Raw genomic sequence first — 18,330 nt, forward strand, 5'->3', positions numbered from 1 at the left:
AAGTGACGGAACACTAGTCATGAGTCAGCTCCCTGATCAGAAGTGAGGGAACACTAGTCATTAGTCAGCTCCACCAATCAAAGAGATGGAACACTAGTTAGGAGTCGGCTCCTTTGATCAGAAGTGACGGAACACTAGTCATGAGTCAGCTCCACCAATCAAAGAGACGGAACACTAGTCATCAGTTAGCTCCCCTGATCAGAAGTGATGGAACACTAGTCATGAGTCAGCTCCACCAATAAAAGAGATGGAACACTAGTTAGGAGTAAGCTCCTTTGATCAGAAGTGACGGAACACTAGTCACGAGTCAGCTCCACCAATCAAACAGACGGAACACTAGTCATGAGTAATTTCCACAAATCAAATAGATGGAACACTAGTCATAAGTTAGCTCCCTGATCAGAAGTGATGGAACACTAGTCATGAGTCAGCTCCACCAATCAAAGAGACGGAACACTAGTCATGAGTCAACTCCACCAATTAGAAGTGACGGAAGACTAGTCATCAGTCAGCTCCACCAATCAGAACAGACGGAATACTAGTCATTAATCAGCTACATCAGTCAGAAGTGACGGAATACTAGTCATCAGTTGGCTGCTTTGATCAGAAGTGACGGAACACTAGTCATCAGTCAGCTCCACCAATAACAACAGACAGAATAGTAGTCATTAATCAGCTCCACCAATCAGAACAGATCAAACACTAGTCATCAGTCATTTCCACCAATCAAAGAGATGGAACACTAGTCATCAGTCAGCCCCCCAGATCAGAAGTGACGGAACACTAGTCATCAGTCATTTCCACCAATCAAAGAGATGGAACACTAGTCATCAGTCAGCCCCCCTGATCAGAACAGACGGAACAGTAGTCATCAGTGAGCTCCACCAATGAGAACAGATGGAATACTAGTCATCAGTCAGCTGCACCAATCAGAACAGACGGAATACTAGTCATTAATAAGCTATATCAGTCAGAAGTGACGGTACACTAGTCATCACTTGGCTCCTTTGATCAGAAGTGACGGAACACTAGTCATAAGTCAGCTCCACCAATCAGAAGTGACGGAACACTAGTGATGAGTCAGCTCCCCTGATAAGAACAGACGGAACAGTAGTCATAAGTCAGCTCGACCAATCAGAAGTGCGGAACACTAGTCATGAGTCAGCTACACTAATCAAAGAGACGGAACACTAGTCATCAGTCAGCTCCACCAATCATTCGGCTCCTTTGATCAGAAGTGACGGAACACTAGTCATCAGTCACCTCCACCAATCAGAACAGACGGAATACTAGTCATTAATCAGCTACACCAATCAGAACAGATCAAACACTAGTCATCAGTCATTTCCACCAATCAAAGAGATGGAACACTAGTCATCAGTCAGCCCCCCTGATCAGAAGTGACGGAACACTAGTCACTATTCAGCTCCCCCGATCAGAAGTGATGGAAAAATAGTCATGAGTCAGCTCCACCAAATTAAAGAGACGGAACAGAAGTCATCAGTTAGCTCCCCTGATCAGAACAGACGGAACAGAAGTCATAAGTTAGCTCCACCAATCAGAACAGATCGAACACTAGTCATCAGTCATTTCCACCAATCAAAGAGATGGAACACTAGTCATCAGTTGGCTCCTTTGATCAGAAGTGACGGAACACTAGTCATCAGTTGGCTCCTTTGATCAGAAGTGACGGAACACTAGTCATGAGTCAGCTCCACCAATTAAAGAGATGGAACACTAGTTAGGAGTCGGCTCCTTTGATCAGAAGTGACGGAGCACTAGTCATCAGTCAGCTCCACCAATCAGAACAGACGGAACACTAGTCATTAATCAGATACATCAGTCAGAAGTGACGGAACACTAGTCATGAGTCAGCTCCCTGATCAGAAGTGAGGGAACACTAGTCATTAGTCAGCTCCACCAATCAAAGAGATGGAACACTAGTCATCAGTTAGCTCCCCTGATCAGAAGTGATGGAACACTAGTCATGAGTCAGCTCCACCAATCAAACAGACGGAACACTAGTCATGAGTAATTTCCACAAATCAAATAGATGGAACACTAGTCATAAGTTAGCTCCCAGATCAGAAGTGATGGAACACTAGTCATTAGTCAGCTCCACCAATCAAAGAGACGGAAGACTAGTCATCAGTCAGCTCCACCAATCAATCGGCTCCTTTGATCAGAAGTGACGGAACACTAGTCATGAGTCAGCTCCACCAATCAAACAGACGGAACACTAGTCATGAGTAATTTCCACAAATCAAATAGATGGAACACTAGTCATAAGTTAGCTCCCAGATCAGAAGTGATGGAACACTAGTCATTAGTCAGCTCCACCAATCAAAGAGACGGAAGACTAGTCATCAGTCAGCTCCACCAATCAATCGGCTCCTTTGATCAGAAGTGACGGAACACTAGTCATGAGTCAGCTCCACCAATCAAACAGACGGAACACTAGTCATGAGTAATTTCCACAAATCAAATAGATGGAACACTAGTCATAAGTTAGCTCCCAGATCAGAAGTGATGGAACACTAGTCATTAGTCAGCTCCACCAATCAAAGAGACGGAAGACTAGTCATCAGTCAGCTCCACCAATCAATCGGCTCCTTTGATCAGAAGTGACGGAACACTAGTCATGAGTCAGCTCCACCAATCAAACAGACGGAACACTAGTCATGAGTAATTTCCACAAATCAAATAGATGGAACACTAGTCATAAGTTAGCTCCCAGATCAGAAGTGATGGAACACTAGTCATTAGTCAGCTCCACCAATCAAAGAGACGGAAGACTAGTCATCAGTCAGCTCCACCAATCAATCGGCTCCTTTGATCAGAAGTGATGGAACACTAGTCATTAGTCAGCTCCACCAATCAAAGAGACGGAACACTAGTCATCAGTTAGCTCCTTTGATCAGAAGTGACGGAACACTAGTCATGAGTCAGCTCCACCAATCAAAGAGATGGAACACTAGTCACTAGTCAGCTCCCCCGATCAGAAGTGATGGAACAATAGTCATGAGTCAGCTCCATCAATCAAAGAGATGGAACACTAGTTAGGAGTCGGCTCCTTTGATCAGAAGTGACGGAACACTAGTCATCAGTCAGCTCCACCAATAACAACAGACGGAATACTAGTCATTAATCAGCTCCACCAATCAGAAAAGATCAAACACTAGTCATCAGTCATTTCCACCAATCAAAGAGATGGAACACTAGTCATCAGTCAGCCCCCCTGATCAGAAGTGACGGAACACTAGTCATCAGTCATTTCCACCAATCAAAGAGATGGAACACTAGTCATCAGTTAGCTCCCTGATCATAAGTGATGGAACATTAGTCATTAGTCAGCTCCACCAATCAAGAAGATGGAACACTAGTCATGAGTCAGCTCGCCCGATCAGAAGTGATGGAATACTAGTCATCAGTTGGCTCCTTTGATCAAAAGTGACGGAACACAAGACATGAGTCAGCTCCACCAATCAAAGAGACGGAACACTAGTCATCAGTTAGCTCCCCTGATCAGAACAGACGGAACACAAGTCATAAGTCAGCTCCACAAATCAGAACAGGTCGAACACTAGTCATCAGTCATTTCCACCAATCAAACTAGTCACTAGTCAGCTGGCCCGATCAGAGGTGATGGAACAATAGTCATGAGTCAGCTCCACCAATCAAAGAGACGGAACACTAGTTAGGAGTCGGCTCCTTTGATCAGAAGTGATGGAACACTAGTCATGAGTCAGCTCCACCAATCAGAACAGATGGAACACTAGTAATGAGTAATTTCCACAAATCAAATAGATGGAACACTAGTCATAAGTTAGCTCCCTGATCAGAAGTGATGGAAAACTAGTCATTAGTCAGCTCCACCAATGTAAGAGACGGAACACTAGTCATCAGTCAGCTCCACCAATCATTCGGCTCTTTTGATCAGAAGTGACGGAACACTAGTCATGAGTCAGCTCCACCAATCAAAGAGACAGAACACTAGTCATGAGACAGCTCCACCAATCAGAAGTGATGGAACATTAGTCATGAGTGAGCTCTACCAATCAAAGAGATGGAACACTAGTCATGAGTCGGCTCCTTTGATCAGAACAGACGGAACACAAGTCATGAGTCAGCTCCACCAATCAGAACAGATCAAACACTAGTCATCAGTCATTTACACCAATCAAAGAAATGGAACACTAGTCATCAGTCAGCCCCCCTGATCAGAAGTGACGGAACACTAGTCATCAGTCAGCTACATCAGTCAGAAGTGACGGAACACTAGTCATCAGTTGGCTCCTTTGATCAGAAGTGACGGAACACTAGTCATGAGTCAGCTCCACCAATTAAAGAGATGGAACACTAGTTAGGAGTCGGCTCCTTTGATCAGAAGTGAGGGAACACTAGTAATCAGTCAGCTCCACCAATCAGAACAGACGGAACACTAGTCATTAATCAGATACATCAGTCAGAAGTGACGGAACACTAGTGATGAGTCAGCTCCCTGATCAGAAGTGAGGGAACACTAGTCATTAGTCAGCTCCACCAATCAAAGACATGGAACACTAGTCATCAGTTAGCTCCCCTGATCAGAAGTGATGGAACACTAGTCATGAGTCAGCTCCACCAATAGAAGATATGGAACACTAGTTAGGAGTCAGCTCCATTGATCAGAAGTGACGGAACACTAGTCACGAGTCAGCTCCACCAATCAAACAGACGGAACACTAGTCATAAGTTAGCTCCCAGATCAGAAGTGATGGAACACTAGTCATTAGTCAGCTCCACCAATCAAAGAGACGGAACACTAGTCATCAGTTAGCTCACCTGATCAGAACAGACAGAACAGTAGTCATAAGTCAGCTCCACCAATCAGAAGTGACGGAACACTAATCATCAGTCAGCTCCACCAATCAAGGAGATGGAACACTAGTCAGGAGTCAGCTACCCCGATCAGAAGTGATGGAATACTAGTCATGAGTTGGCTCCTTTGATCAAAAGTGACGGAACACTAGTCATGAGTCAGCTCCACCAATCAAAGAGACGGAACACTAGTTAGGAGTCGGCTCCTTTGATCAGAAGTGATGGAACACTAGTCATGAGTCAGCTCCACCAATCAGAACAGATGGAACACTAGTAATGAGTAATTTCCACAAATCAAATAGATGGAACACTAGTCATAAGTTAGCTCCCTGATCAGAAGTGATGGAACACTAGTCATTAGTCAAATCCACCAATCAAAGAGACGGAAGACTAGTCATCAGTCAACTCCACCAATCATTCGGCTCCTTTAATCAGAAGTGACGGAACACTAGTCATGAGTCAGCTCCACCAATCAAAGAGACGGAACACTAGTCATCAGTCAGCTCCACCAAACAGAACAGACTGAACACTAGTCATGAGTTAGCTCCACCAATCAAAGAGATGAGACAGTAGTCATGAGTCAGCTCTACCAATCAAAGAGATGGAACACTAGTCATGAGTCGGCTCCTTTGATCAGAACAGACGGAACACAAGTCATCAGTTGGCTCCTTTGATCAGAAGTGACGGAACACTAGTCATGAGTGAGCTCCACCAATCAAAGAGATGGAAGACTAGTCATGAGTAAGCTCCACAAATCAAAGAGATGGAACACTAGTCATGAGTCGGCTCCGTCGATCAGAAGTGACGGAACACTAGTCATGAGTCAGCTCCACCAATTAGAAGTGACGGAACACTAGTCATTAGTCAGCTCCACCAATCAGAACAGACGGAAAACTAGTCATTAGTCAGCTCCACCAATTAGAAGTGACGGAACACTAGTCATCAGTAAGCTCCACCAATCAGAACAGACGGAATACTAGTCATTAATCAGCTCCACCAATCAAAGAGACGGAACACTAGTCATCAGTCAGCTCCACCAATCAGAAAAAACGGAATACTAGTCATCAGTCAGCTCCACCAATCAGAACAGACGGATCACTAGTCAATCAGCTACATCAGTCAGAAGTGACGGAACACTAATCATCAGTTGGCTCCTTTGATCAGAAGTGACGGAACACTAGTCACGAGTCAGCTCCTTTGATCAGAAGTGAAGGAACACTAGTCATGAGTCAGCTCCACCTATCAAAGTTTTGGAACACTAGTCATCAGTTAGCTCACCTGATCAGAACAGACAGAAAAGTAGTCATAAGTCAGCTCCACCAATCAGAAGTGACGGAACACTAATCATCAGTCAGCTCCACCAATCAAGGAGATGGAACACTAGTCAGGAGTCAGCTACCCCGATCAGAAGTGATGGAATACTAGTCATCAGTTGGCTCCTTTGATCAAAAGTGACGGAACACTAGTCATGAGTCAGCTCCACCAATCAAAGAGACGGAACACTAGTTAGGAGTCGGCTCCTTTGATCAGAAGTGACGGAACACTAGTCATGAGTGAGCTCCACCAATCAAAGAGATGGAAGACTAGTCATGAGTAAGCTCCACAAATCAAAGAGATGGAACACTAGTCATGAGTCGGCTCCTTCGATCAGAAGTGACGGAACACTAGTCATGAGTCAGCTCCACCAATTAGAAGTGACGGAACACTAGTCATCAGTCAGCTCCACCAATCAGAACAGACGGAACACTAGTCATTAGTCAGCTCCACCAATTAGAAGTGACGGAACACTAGTCATCAGTAAGCTCCACCAATCAGAACAGACGGAATACTAGTCATTAATCAGCTACATCAGTCAGAAGTGACGGAACACTAGTCATCAGTTGGCTCCATTGATCAGAAGTGACGGAACACTAGTCATCAGTTGGCTCCTTTGATCAGAAGTGACGGAACACTAGTCATGAGTGAGCTCCACCAATCAAAGAGATGGTACAGGAGTCAAGAGTCAGCTCCACCAATCAAAGAGATGGAACACTAGTCATGAGACAGCTCCACCAATCAGAAGTGATGGAACATTAGTCATGAGTGAGCTCTACCAATCAAAGAGATGGAACACTAGTCATGAGTCGGCTCCTTTGATCAGAACAGACGGAACACAAGTCATGAGTCAGCTCCACCAATCAGAACAGATCAAACACTAGTCATCAGTCATTTACACCAATCAAAGAAATGGAACACTAGTCATCAGTCAGCCCCCCTGATCAGAAGTGACGGAACACTAGTCATTAGTCAGCTACACCAATCAGAAGTGACGGAACACTAGTCATTAATCAGCTCCACCAATCAAAGAGACGGAACACTAGTCATCAGTCAGCTCCACCAATCAGAACAGATGGAACACTAGTCATGATTAATTTCCACAAATCAAATAGATGGAACACTAGTCATCAGTTAGCTCCTTGATCAGATGTGATGGAACACTAGTCATTAGTCAGCTCCACCAATCAAAGAGACGGAACACTAGTCATCAGTTAGCTCCCCTGATCAGAACAAACGGAACAGAAGTCATAAGTCAGCTCCACCAATCAGAACAGATCGAACACTAGTCATCAGTCATTTCCACCAATCAAAGACATGGAACACTAGTCATCAGTCAGCTACATCAGTCAGAAGTGACGGAACACTAGTCATCAGTTGGCTCCTTTGATCAGAAGTGACGGAACACTAGTCATCAGTCAGCTCCACCAATCAAAGAGACGGAAATCTAGTCATGAGTCAGCTCCACCAATCAAAGAGACGGAAATCTAGTCATGAGTCAGCTCCACCAATCAAAGAGACGGAACACTAGTCATCAGTCAGCTCCATCAATCAGAACAGACGGAATACTAGTCATTAATATGCTCCACCAATCAGAACAGATCAAACACTAGTCATCAGTCATTTCCACCAATCAAAGAGATGGAACACTAGTCATCAGTCAGCCCCCCTGATCAGAAGTGACGGAACACTAGTCATCAGTCATTTCCACCAATCAAAGAGATGGAACACTAGTCATCAGTCAGCCACCCTGATCAGAACAGACGGAACAGTAGTCATCAGTGATATCCACCAATGAGAACAGACGGAATACTAGTCATCAGTCAGCTCCACCAATCAGAACAGACGGAACACTAGTCATTAATCAGCTAAATCAGTCAGAAGTGACGGAACACTAGTCATCACTTGGCTCCTTTGATCAGAAGTGACGGAACACTAGTCATAAGTCAGCTCCACCAATCAGAAAAGACGGAACACTAGTGATGAGTCAGTTCCCCTGATCAGAACAGACGGAACAGTAGTCATAAGTCAGCTCGACCAATTAGAAGTGACGGAACACTAGTCATCAGTCAGCTACACTAATCAAAGAGATGGAACACTAGTCATGAGTCAGCTCTACCAATCAGAAGTGATGGAACATTAGTCATGAGTGAGCTCCACCAATCAAAGAGGTGGAAGACTAGTCATGAGTAAGCTCCACAAATCAAAGAGATGGAACACTAGTTAGGGGTCGGCTCCTTTGATCAGAATTGACGGAACACTAGTCATCAGTCAGCTCCACCAATCAAAGAGACGGAACACTAGTCATCAGTCAGCTCCACCAATCAGAATAGATGGAACACTAGTCATGAGTAATTTCCACAAATCAAATAGATGGAACACTAGTCATCAGTTAGCTCCCTGATCAGAAGTGATGGAACACTAGTCATGAGTCAGCTCCACCAATCAAAGAGACGGAACACTAGTCATCAGTCAGCTCCACCAATCAGAATAGATGGAACACTAGTCATGAGTAATTTCCACAAATCAAATAGATGGAACACTAGTCATCAGTTAGCTCCCTGATCAGAAGTGATGGAACACTAGTCATTAGTCAGCTCCACCAATCAAAGAGACGGAACACTAGTCATCAGTTAGCTCCCCTGATCAGAACAGACGGAACAGTAGTCATAAGTCAGCTCCACCAATCAGAACAGATAGAAAATTAGTCATCAGACATTTCCACCAATCAAAGAGATGGAACACTAGTCATCAGTCAGCTCCCCCGATCAGAAGTGATGGAACACTAGTCATGAGTCAGCTCCACCAATCAAAGAGATGGAACACTAGTTAGGAGTCGGCTCCTTTGATCAGAAGTGACAGAACACTAGTCATGAGTCAGCTCCACCAATCATTCGGCTCCTTTGATCAGAAGTGACGGAACACTAGTCATGAGTCAGCTCCACTAATTAGAAGTGACGGAACACTAGTCATCAGTCAGCTCCACCAATCAGAACAGACGGAATACTAGTCATTAATATGCTCCACCAATCAGAACAGATCAAACACTAGTCATCAGTCATTTCCACCAATCAAAGAGATGGAACACTAGTCATCAGTCAGCCACCCTGATCAGAACAGACGGAACAGTAGTCATCAGTGAGCTCCACCAATGAGAACAGACGGAATACTAGTCATCAGTCAGCTCCACCAATCAGAACAGACGGAACACTAGTGATGAGTCAGCTACACTAATCAAAGAGATGGAACACTAGTCATGAGTCAGCTCCACCAATCAGAAGTGATGGAACATTAGTCATGAGTGAGCTCCACCAATCAAAGAGGTGGAAGACTAGTCATGAGTCAGCTCCACAAATCAAAGAGATGGAACACTAGTTAGGGGTCGGCTCCTTTGATCAGAATTGACGGAACACTAGTCATCAGTCAGCTCCACCAATCAAAGAGACGGAACACTAGTCATCAGTCAGCTCCACCAATCAGAATAGATGGAACACTAGTCATGAGTAATTTCCACAAATCAAATAGATGGAACACTAGTCATCAGTTAGCTCCCTGATCAGAAGTGATGGAACACTAGTCATCAGTCATTTCCACCAATCAAAGAGATGGAACACTAGTCATCAGTCAGCTCCCCCGATCAGAAGTGATGGAACACTAGTCATGAGTCAGCTCCACCAATCAAAGAGACGGAACACTAGTCATCAGTCAGCTCCCCCGATCAGAAGTGATGGAACACTAGTCATGAGTCAGCTCCACCAATCAAAGAGACGGAACACTAGTCATCAGTCAGCTCCACCAATCAGAATAGATGGAACACTAGTCATGAGTAATTTCCACACAATCATCATTCGGCTCCTTTGATCACAAGTGTCGGAACACTAGTCATGAGTCAGCTCCACCAATCAAAGAGACGGAACACTAGTCATCAGTTAGCTCCCTGATCAGAAGTGATGGAACACTAGTCATTAGTCAGCTACACCAATCAGAAGTGATGGAACATTAGTCATTAGTCAGCTCCACCAATCAAAGAGATGGAACACTAGTCATGAGTCGGCTCCTTTGATCAGAAGTGACGGAACACTAGTCATCAGTTAGCTCCACCAGTCAGAAGCAATGGAACGCTAGTCATGAGTCGGCTCCTTTGATCAGAAGTGACGGAACACTAGTCATCAGTTAGCTCCACCAGTCAGAAGCAATGGAACGCTAGTCATGAGTAAGCTCCACCAATCAGTCGGCTCCTTTGATCAGAAGTGACGGAACACTAGTCATCAGTCAGCTCCACCAATCAGAACAGATGGAACACTAGTCAATCAGCTACATCAGTCAGAAGTGACGGAACACTAGTCATCAGTTGGCTCCTTTGATCAGAAGTGACGGAACCCTAGTCATGAGTCAGTTCCACCAATAAGAGGAGATGCAACACTAGTCATGAGTCATCTCAATTCTCATCACAGCTACCAGGATATTATAGGTTAATGCTTGATTTTGGATCATTACATTCCTTAATTGGAGTAAAGAAAAATTAAGAGATGCTTTCAGCCCCAACAAAACATATTTAAACTTTTTAACTTTTTTTTTAAGTTTCAGACTATTTACAGGAAGTTCGGTGGTTCCTGAGTAAACCAGAAACAAACGAATGCATGGAGAAATGCATTGAAAAAAGGACACAATTGGCTTCTCCTCAAACGGAGGTGCAGAAGGATTGCTTGCAGTCTTCTCCCCATTTCCTGCCGGTGTTATGCCGAAACACTGCTGACGATATAGGCCTAATGTTCGCACAATGAGAACTTTATTTGGCGATTTTGAACTAACTTGTCTCAAAGCGTTGGTAATTGACATACTGAGATGAGAATGTGTTGCGAGTTAAGTTGGTGCTGCAGATAGTAGGCTAATGCCGTAATAATAACAATATAGTGGCAACAATATGTATATATAGAATATGTAAATTCCTCATTCACTCATTCTGGTCAAAGCTCCCCGTGGAACTGTTCAACCAATCCATGTCAAGTAGGTACAGGGAGACACAGCCCACATGGATGATGACACAAGTCCTGTCATGTAAAGTCCTTTAGTGCGCTGCATAGGTAACTGGAGTGTGACACCAAACCAAAACTAACCGAATGTATCAAAAACTCTGGTTCGGGCCTTGGTGCGTACTTCCAGGTGTGAAAGCCCCCTTAGTGGCATGAGGTTTCTTTAGGTATATTCATTAAGAAATTATATTTACTTTATTATTCAATAAAAACATATGTTATTGTGACTTGGCCACTGACAGACAACATGGAAAATGTAAGCCAAGAATGTGAAACACTGTCACTGTTTCTGCACCACTGCCCACCAACAATAATATCTGGCCAGCTGTCAGATTATGGTGTTTTGATAGCAGTGCTGAAATCATGTCACGACAGCAACAGTTACTCATAATCACTTCTTCTTAAGTGCTTTTGCCTACAAAATAAAAGCACAATAAGCTTATTTACTGCAATGCAGTATACTGAGTTGAACTGAGCTTTTACTTTGAAAAATTCTAAAACTATAGTAAGTCTGTTGCCTGCTTGACACACCTCTGAAAGAGCCGTCAGAAAACGTGAATTCCCTAAATGTTCTTGCCTGGAGATACTGGGGAAATGAAAAAGCGTCCGTAGGTTGATGGATGCGGATCAAACACCGAAAAACAAATACTGCAGCACATGCTGTAATGTGAGCCTGAGAAACAATCGCTGCAGAATTCTTTTGCTGAAGAGAGAAAAAAAGTTGTCCAGATGTGGGATCAAACACACAACCCTTGGGTTGCGAGTCCTGCACCTTACTGACTGAGCTAACCGAATAACATGTTGGCACAAGTCAATATTATGGCTTATACTCATCCACCATCTAATGGTTGAAAATGTTGCTCCAATGCAAAACTCATTTGCCGACCCCTGCTGTATATTATTAATACTTTTTCTTCTTCTAACGTATGTGTTCAACATAGTGATGAGTGTCTACACTGAATTCTACCAGAAGTAGAACAAGAAGGATGTAGTGACGAAACGTGCTCTGTATCGCTGTTTGTCCGTTTTAAGCTTCTGTAGAAACATGACAATGCAATGTGGCGACGTCCATGGAAGGGGGGGTTATGTAGATATAAATGTGTCATTCTAAGGTAATAAAAACATAATGGTTTATTATGTAAGGTCTTTACACACCACTGAAAACATAGTTATGGATCTTATATTGCATTTCTGTCGATAGACAGAAATATTACACACTGAACTTTTAATACGGCGGTGTTTATAAACATGCCATGTGGCAATACAGATACTGACAACGACATTTCAAACACAAGTGTCTTAACACTGATTATCACTTCTACATGCGACATGTTTGCATTTTTGGGATTAGTCTAGGAAGACATCTTTCAACTGGAAAATCTCAGGAGCAAGCCCTCTCAGGAATCCTTAAAGGTTACTACCTCTGAGCTGCACTGGGATTTCCTAATACTTTAGCTGTGTGTGTGCGTGTACCTGGTAAAAATCTGGTAGTATCTGTCATCTTTGATGCCGTCCTCCAGCGGGACATTCACGGCGTACCAACGGCCTTTACCCAGCCCCGTGTCAGACACATCACCCGTGCCTAAAATACACACTCTTATTTTATACTGTCTCAACATCGGTTTGTCATATTAAAGCATGTTGTATCTTAAACATCTGCAAGGATCGACCTGGGAAGAATCCAGGAGAGAACTTGTGCAGAGAGACGGTCATGACTTTGGATGTGAAGCTGAAGGCATCTTCCACGCCTGCAGTCAGAGGAGGAGAGAAATGAATCAATAAAGAAAGATTTCTACGAGTATTAAAGCCACATTAATTGAATTTTTTTATTTATTTTGCATTTTGAGAATAAATATCAGGAATTAAATCAACATAATGAGAATAAAGTTGAATAAACAATAAATAAAAAAAATCTTCCATCCTCAATTTCTTTTCCCTTAATGTGGCCCCAATACTCAGTTGTAAATAATGTAATATTGTATAAAACTGATCTGCAGGTTTGCAGGAAAAAGGAACTGAATTTACCTGATAATTAATATCATTAACAAACAACACAGACAAAAGAAGCGTATTTCTAACTGAACCCTGTCAGCCAGCCAAACATCCATGCAAAGACAAAACAACTTTAGTTCCACTTGTTGTTTGCCTGTGTACCATCTCCGTGATGCAGGTCAACGTCCACGTAGAGGACTCTCTCGTATTTCTCCCTCAGTCGGAGGATTCCCAGAACAGCATCGTTCACATAACAGAAGCCTGACGCCTCGTCCCTGGGAGATAGAGAGATGGAGGAAAGAAAAGGTTTTGAACAGAGGTGGAAAGAGTACAAAAATATTCTACTTAAGTTAAAAGTAAGATTACTTTGATGAACTCTTACTTAATTTTAGTTTGTTTGACAGTTACTTTGCAAATCAATGGAGAAAAACAATGTTAGAGACAGTTTATTTTATAATGAGAAGTTTGAGAATGTTTTTTGCTTCATTAGGAAACTGTGGCAGAACAGATTAGACTCTAGCAGGCTGCATTGTATTGGGAAAACGGTAAACACATGCGCCGATGTCTTTTTGGCTATAAGGAGCAAAGCATCTTGACTTTACAGCCCCTTCAATGTCCTTTTTAGAGCAAAATAAACTATGAAAACTTATTTTTAACCATGAATGGAAGTAGGCCATTATTTAACTGACATCTACATCAGGGGTCCTCAACTACATTTGTTCTAAACAGACACCGGACTTTCAATTGCCATATAACTGTTTAATATTTCCTACTTTTGGATAATGAACGTCTTTATTAGCTTATATCAGTGTGAACAGACTCCTTAAAACATGGTAAACATAGCCTAAATCCATAATGATAAATCTAAATAGGCTATACTTAACAGGCCTACTTAACTAGAAAATGCTCTCAGACTGCAGCCAAGGAGTTCATTGAGGAATGTTGGTTAAAATCTGTTATTATAAATGTAACTCTGGTTGGCATGATTTATTAATCAACCGGTTTTGACGCTTTTATGCAGCTGCGCCCTTATCGTGCATGAGACACCTGTACTGGTGGTAACAGCAGATGCCTTTTAATACCACAGGGCACAGAAATCTGGGGCAGCTAAACAAACTATTGTCAGGCAGTTATTGTTATTTTCCATAATTAGGTGAGCAGTCATGACCTGACTTTATGCTGCACACAACATGAATCAGCGAACAGCGAAAGGAGTTGGTTACTTGGCAGAGAAGGTGGAGGTGTGAAGCCTGTCGCATGCAGCTCTTTATCACAAACAGCTCACTGTGTCTGCTGCTCCTGACTGTTGCATTACTTACTGCAATATTTCAAACTGGTCCACTGTCAGAAAACTGTTGAAAATGACAGCCGCATTGTAGCGGTCTACACAACAGCGGTCAGCACTTACAGATTGCATTTCCTGTGAGTAGTTCAAAATAAAAGTCAACTTGTGTTTTGCAATTTAAATGCTTTTAATGTGAAGCTGCACCAGCAGGAAATGCAGCATTTTTTCACTGCATCATGATAAAGCTGTTCTCTTGCACTTGAAACCAAAGTGGTCTTTTTCCTTGCACCTTTTTTTTCTCCTCTGTAAAGGATTGAAAATGTAGTGAAGTACAATACTTTAAACAAAACATACATAAATAAAAGTAAAAATACAGATTAAAAAAGTACTTCAAAAAGTACAAGTACACAAAAAAGCTACACAATTACAGTAACGTGAGTAGTTGTAATTTGTTACTTTCCACCTTGTTTTGAAAGTCTGACCTTTGCCTGGAAGGCTCCCATCAGGCTCAAGCTGGAGGTGCCTAAAGCTGACTGAAGTTAGTGGTATCTAATGTTAGGGACCACTGAAAAATGAATAACATTTTCTTATTTAAAAACAACCAGGGTTGATCATCTGAGGGTCTTCTGCACAAATGTAATTTATTTTCATATACTTGTTTTAAAAATGATAAATTGTATGATTTTTTGACAGCCCAGTACCTCAAAAGTCATTTAAAATGTATATTATATCGGCCAGATAAAATAGTAGAGTGAAAAAACTCTTTAAACTTAGAAGCAGTGATTTTTCAACAATATTTACTCTTATTTTTTGATTGCTCAAAATGTGTCCCAAGTTTTTGTCAACACCGTCAGATATTTATTAAAGAGCAAAAAAAATCAGGCAACTACATAGTCAACTATATTCCCGAGGACCCTCCACATTTACTAAATGCAATGGTCAAACAAGCTCCTGTAATTTGCAATATTTTAAATATTTTTTGTTAACATATTTATTTATGTTGCTAATGTCACAACCATAATTTGTCAACACCGTCTCTTTTGTATAGAAAGTATTATTTGAAATTATGACATAAATACATGCATTTTTTGTAGAGGGCAGAGGTAGCTAGCAACAGAGGGAAAACAAGATGGCTCCCGGATACCACTCGTACATGTCATGTTAATATGTGTGTTTTTGTCACCCCGGTCAGACATCAACGCCGTCAGGTTTTATGTCAGGCGGTGTAACACATAGTTTGACTGTGATGACAAAAACATCCAAATCATCCTAAAAGGAGGCTTGAATACTATTTCTGATCATAATAAATAGTAACATCACTTGTAATGTTTCATTGACCTCTATTTATACTATATATCATTTCCCTTTTGTTTCTTCAACAAATACTGTACTTCTACAGTTTTTTCTTACTTTATGTATCCCCAATGTCTAAAAATATAAATTCTTCTTCTTAAGAAATTTCTCGTAATACACCAGAGAAAACAGTTTGGGCTGACATACAATTCAACTCAAAAGAAAAGGAAAAATTAATAGGCTACTACCACCACCATCAGCTCTGTGTCACCACCGTCAGTTGGATCTTTCTTTGTTTTAAATTTATATGGTTACAATGCAGTTGATTTATTAAATTCATGGTAACTTTGAATTTAAAAATGTATTTTTTTGTGCCAAATTGTTATTCTGTATACTTAATGCTGATGAAATGAAATTATTTAAAAGAGCACATTTGAAATAGTACAAAAAATGAACAAAAGTTAATATTCAACATTTAATAACATATACGTATATGTACCTATGGTGTAGACACAATGATTTTAAAGCTCTAAATCATTATAAGACTAAATAAATAAGATTAACCGTCTGACGGTGTTGAAAAAAACTCAGTAAAGACAAGCAAAACACATATTTAATGAAAAAAATTACAAAATCAGGAGGTTGCAGCAAAATATTGCTAGATTTGTGAGATCTTGTACAATAAACAAATAAGTTTAGATTTCTTAATGTTACATTTTATTTCTTTTCAAAATTAAAACCTGTTTTATTCCAAATTCTCAAGAATCCTTATTTGTGTGTGGTAATGCATACAGTGTAGCCTGCAACATCCATATGAACAGTCTTTGTAACAGATTACAACAACAAATGCCCTTCCTGCATAGACTATATGGTGTTGATCAGAAATTTGTGTTAATCTTTTATCAGGCAGCCACGTCAAATATGGGATCACAGCTTGGTGTGGCAACCTTTCCGAGCAACTGAAGTCCAAACTGGTCCGGTTGATGCAGGCTGCATGGACAATTATAGGGGTTGGAGGACAGCATCAATCATTGCAGTTTACCTATGAACTGGCTACGCTAAGGCGGGCCAATAGAAAAGTTACTGACATGGGGTGGGAGATTAACATGAAACGAGATTTCTCGTCAGGTTAAAAACTATCTTACAAGACTCACTCAACTGATATTTTCCACACGCGGTCACGCCACACATCAATTTTCTCATGCAGTGAAAATCAAATGCATAACTGATAAAGTTGAAAAAACTCTGCCCAGCTGATAATAATCAAGTGAACCCCTTGTCGCCGCACTGCAAGTCCAGACAAGTGTTGTCGGTTAGTTTGTTTTTCAGACAGTCTGAAGAGGATACTACCAGCGGAGCAATAATGTAATGCACAGCAGTATAGGGCAGGTAGACTAAAAATGATTATGAATTCTCATTAAATGATGACATTACCCTCATAATATTAAGCGTTTTTTTCCCCGACATGTCAGACAACACAGATATGTGGGAGGGAGTGAATTGTCTTATACAGCCTATGGTCACACCCCTATTACTGACCCATGTCCTGCACATTGACTATCAGCTACTGATTCTGAGAGGAAGAGAAGAAGAGTCTTTTGTTGGAGGTTAAATATTTCAATAAAACTTATAAATGTTCAATAAAACTTATAAATAGTGGCATATAAGGAAAGCTTTTACTGAAAGGATTTAAGCAGATCTTTGCTTTTATTGAGGTGTCTCTGTGTGTAGACAGGTACACCTTTGTAGGTTTTATATGGGAAATGTTTCTTTTTTTACGGCTGCAAAGCCAAATTTTCCATTTTGCGGGACAATAAAGTTACACTTGAATCGTGTGTATACAGTGTACTTCTGTCTGAACAGGTGGACTCACTTCTTTGCATGGTGCCAACCGCCTGCCCAGTTGATGGCAACGTCACACTTCTGGTCCAGCAGACACTGGGCGGCTGTCAGTGTAGCGCCCCCTACTGCTGCAGCGTACTCAAATATCCCCTCCACCACTGGACAGTCATAACCTTGAGGGAGAGAACCACATGTAGGAAAGAGATGTCAAACACAATGACCAAAACCTATTATGACTTACCAGAGCCCACATTGTCATTTACAATGACACAAAATTGCTATAAAATAATGTACTCTAGATGATCAATGGGCAATAATGACAGTACATGTAATTTATTATTACTTCCACAGTTGAGTGTTTCCTTGCACAACACAAATAAACAAGTATATAAATAATTTGAAGCGTTGAAAACAATCTAGAGGAGACAAATGCACTTTTTTTTTAGATTCTGTGAAATGTTTTTGTCTTCGATTGAAACCTACACAGTCTATGATATAAAAATCAGGCAAGCTTATAATTTAAAGAAAACTCAAGGACAGTGAATAAAAATAATCAGGAAGTCAGTCATCATCATCTTCTACACCCACTTATCTGTGCAGGGCTGCAGGGGGCTGGAGGATACACCCTAGACAGGTCGCCAGTCCATTGCAGGGCACATATTAACAGACAACCACTCACAGTTGCAGGGAATGTTGGGAGGAAGCCAGAGC

General features: G+C 41.6%; 1 protein-coding gene and 1 long non-coding RNA gene across 5 annotated transcripts in view; one reads left to right on the top strand and one right to left on the bottom strand.

The window, feature by feature from the left end:
- The window catches only part of hdac8 (histone deacetylase 8), a 64,475-nt gene that overhangs the window by 42,911 nt on the left and 3,234 nt on the right, over positions 1 to 18,330 (bottom strand). For all 4 annotated transcript variants that reach the window (XR_006827294.1, XR_006827295.1, XM_046063712.1 and 1 more), the window contains exons 4-7: positions 17,651 to 17,792; positions 13,362 to 13,474; positions 12,878 to 12,955; positions 12,681 to 12,789 (exon numbers count right to left, since the gene is read on the bottom strand). Coding sequence is in view for 2 of the 4 variants with exons in the window: in XM_046063712.1 (XP_045919668.1) it covers positions 12,681 to 12,789; positions 12,878 to 12,955; positions 13,362 to 13,474; positions 17,651 to 17,792 (442 nt within the window). In the remaining 2 variants the exon portion in view is untranslated. The remainder of the gene's footprint in view (positions 1 to 12,680; positions 12,790 to 12,877; positions 12,956 to 13,361; positions 13,475 to 17,650; positions 17,793 to 18,330) is intronic.
- On the top strand, positions 5,840 to 11,678 carry LOC123979702. Its single transcript, XR_006827296.1, has 2 exons — positions 5,840 to 10,645; positions 10,756 to 11,678. It is a non-coding gene; the product is annotated as an uncharacterized LOC123979702 (long non-coding RNA).

The sequence above is a fragment of the Micropterus dolomieu genome, linkage group LG12 (genome assembly GCF_021292245.1).
Source record: "Micropterus dolomieu isolate WLL.071019.BEF.003 ecotype Adirondacks linkage group LG12, ASM2129224v1, whole genome shotgun sequence".
Lineage (NCBI taxonomy): Eukaryota > Metazoa > Chordata > Actinopteri > Centrarchiformes > Centrarchidae > Micropterus > Micropterus dolomieu.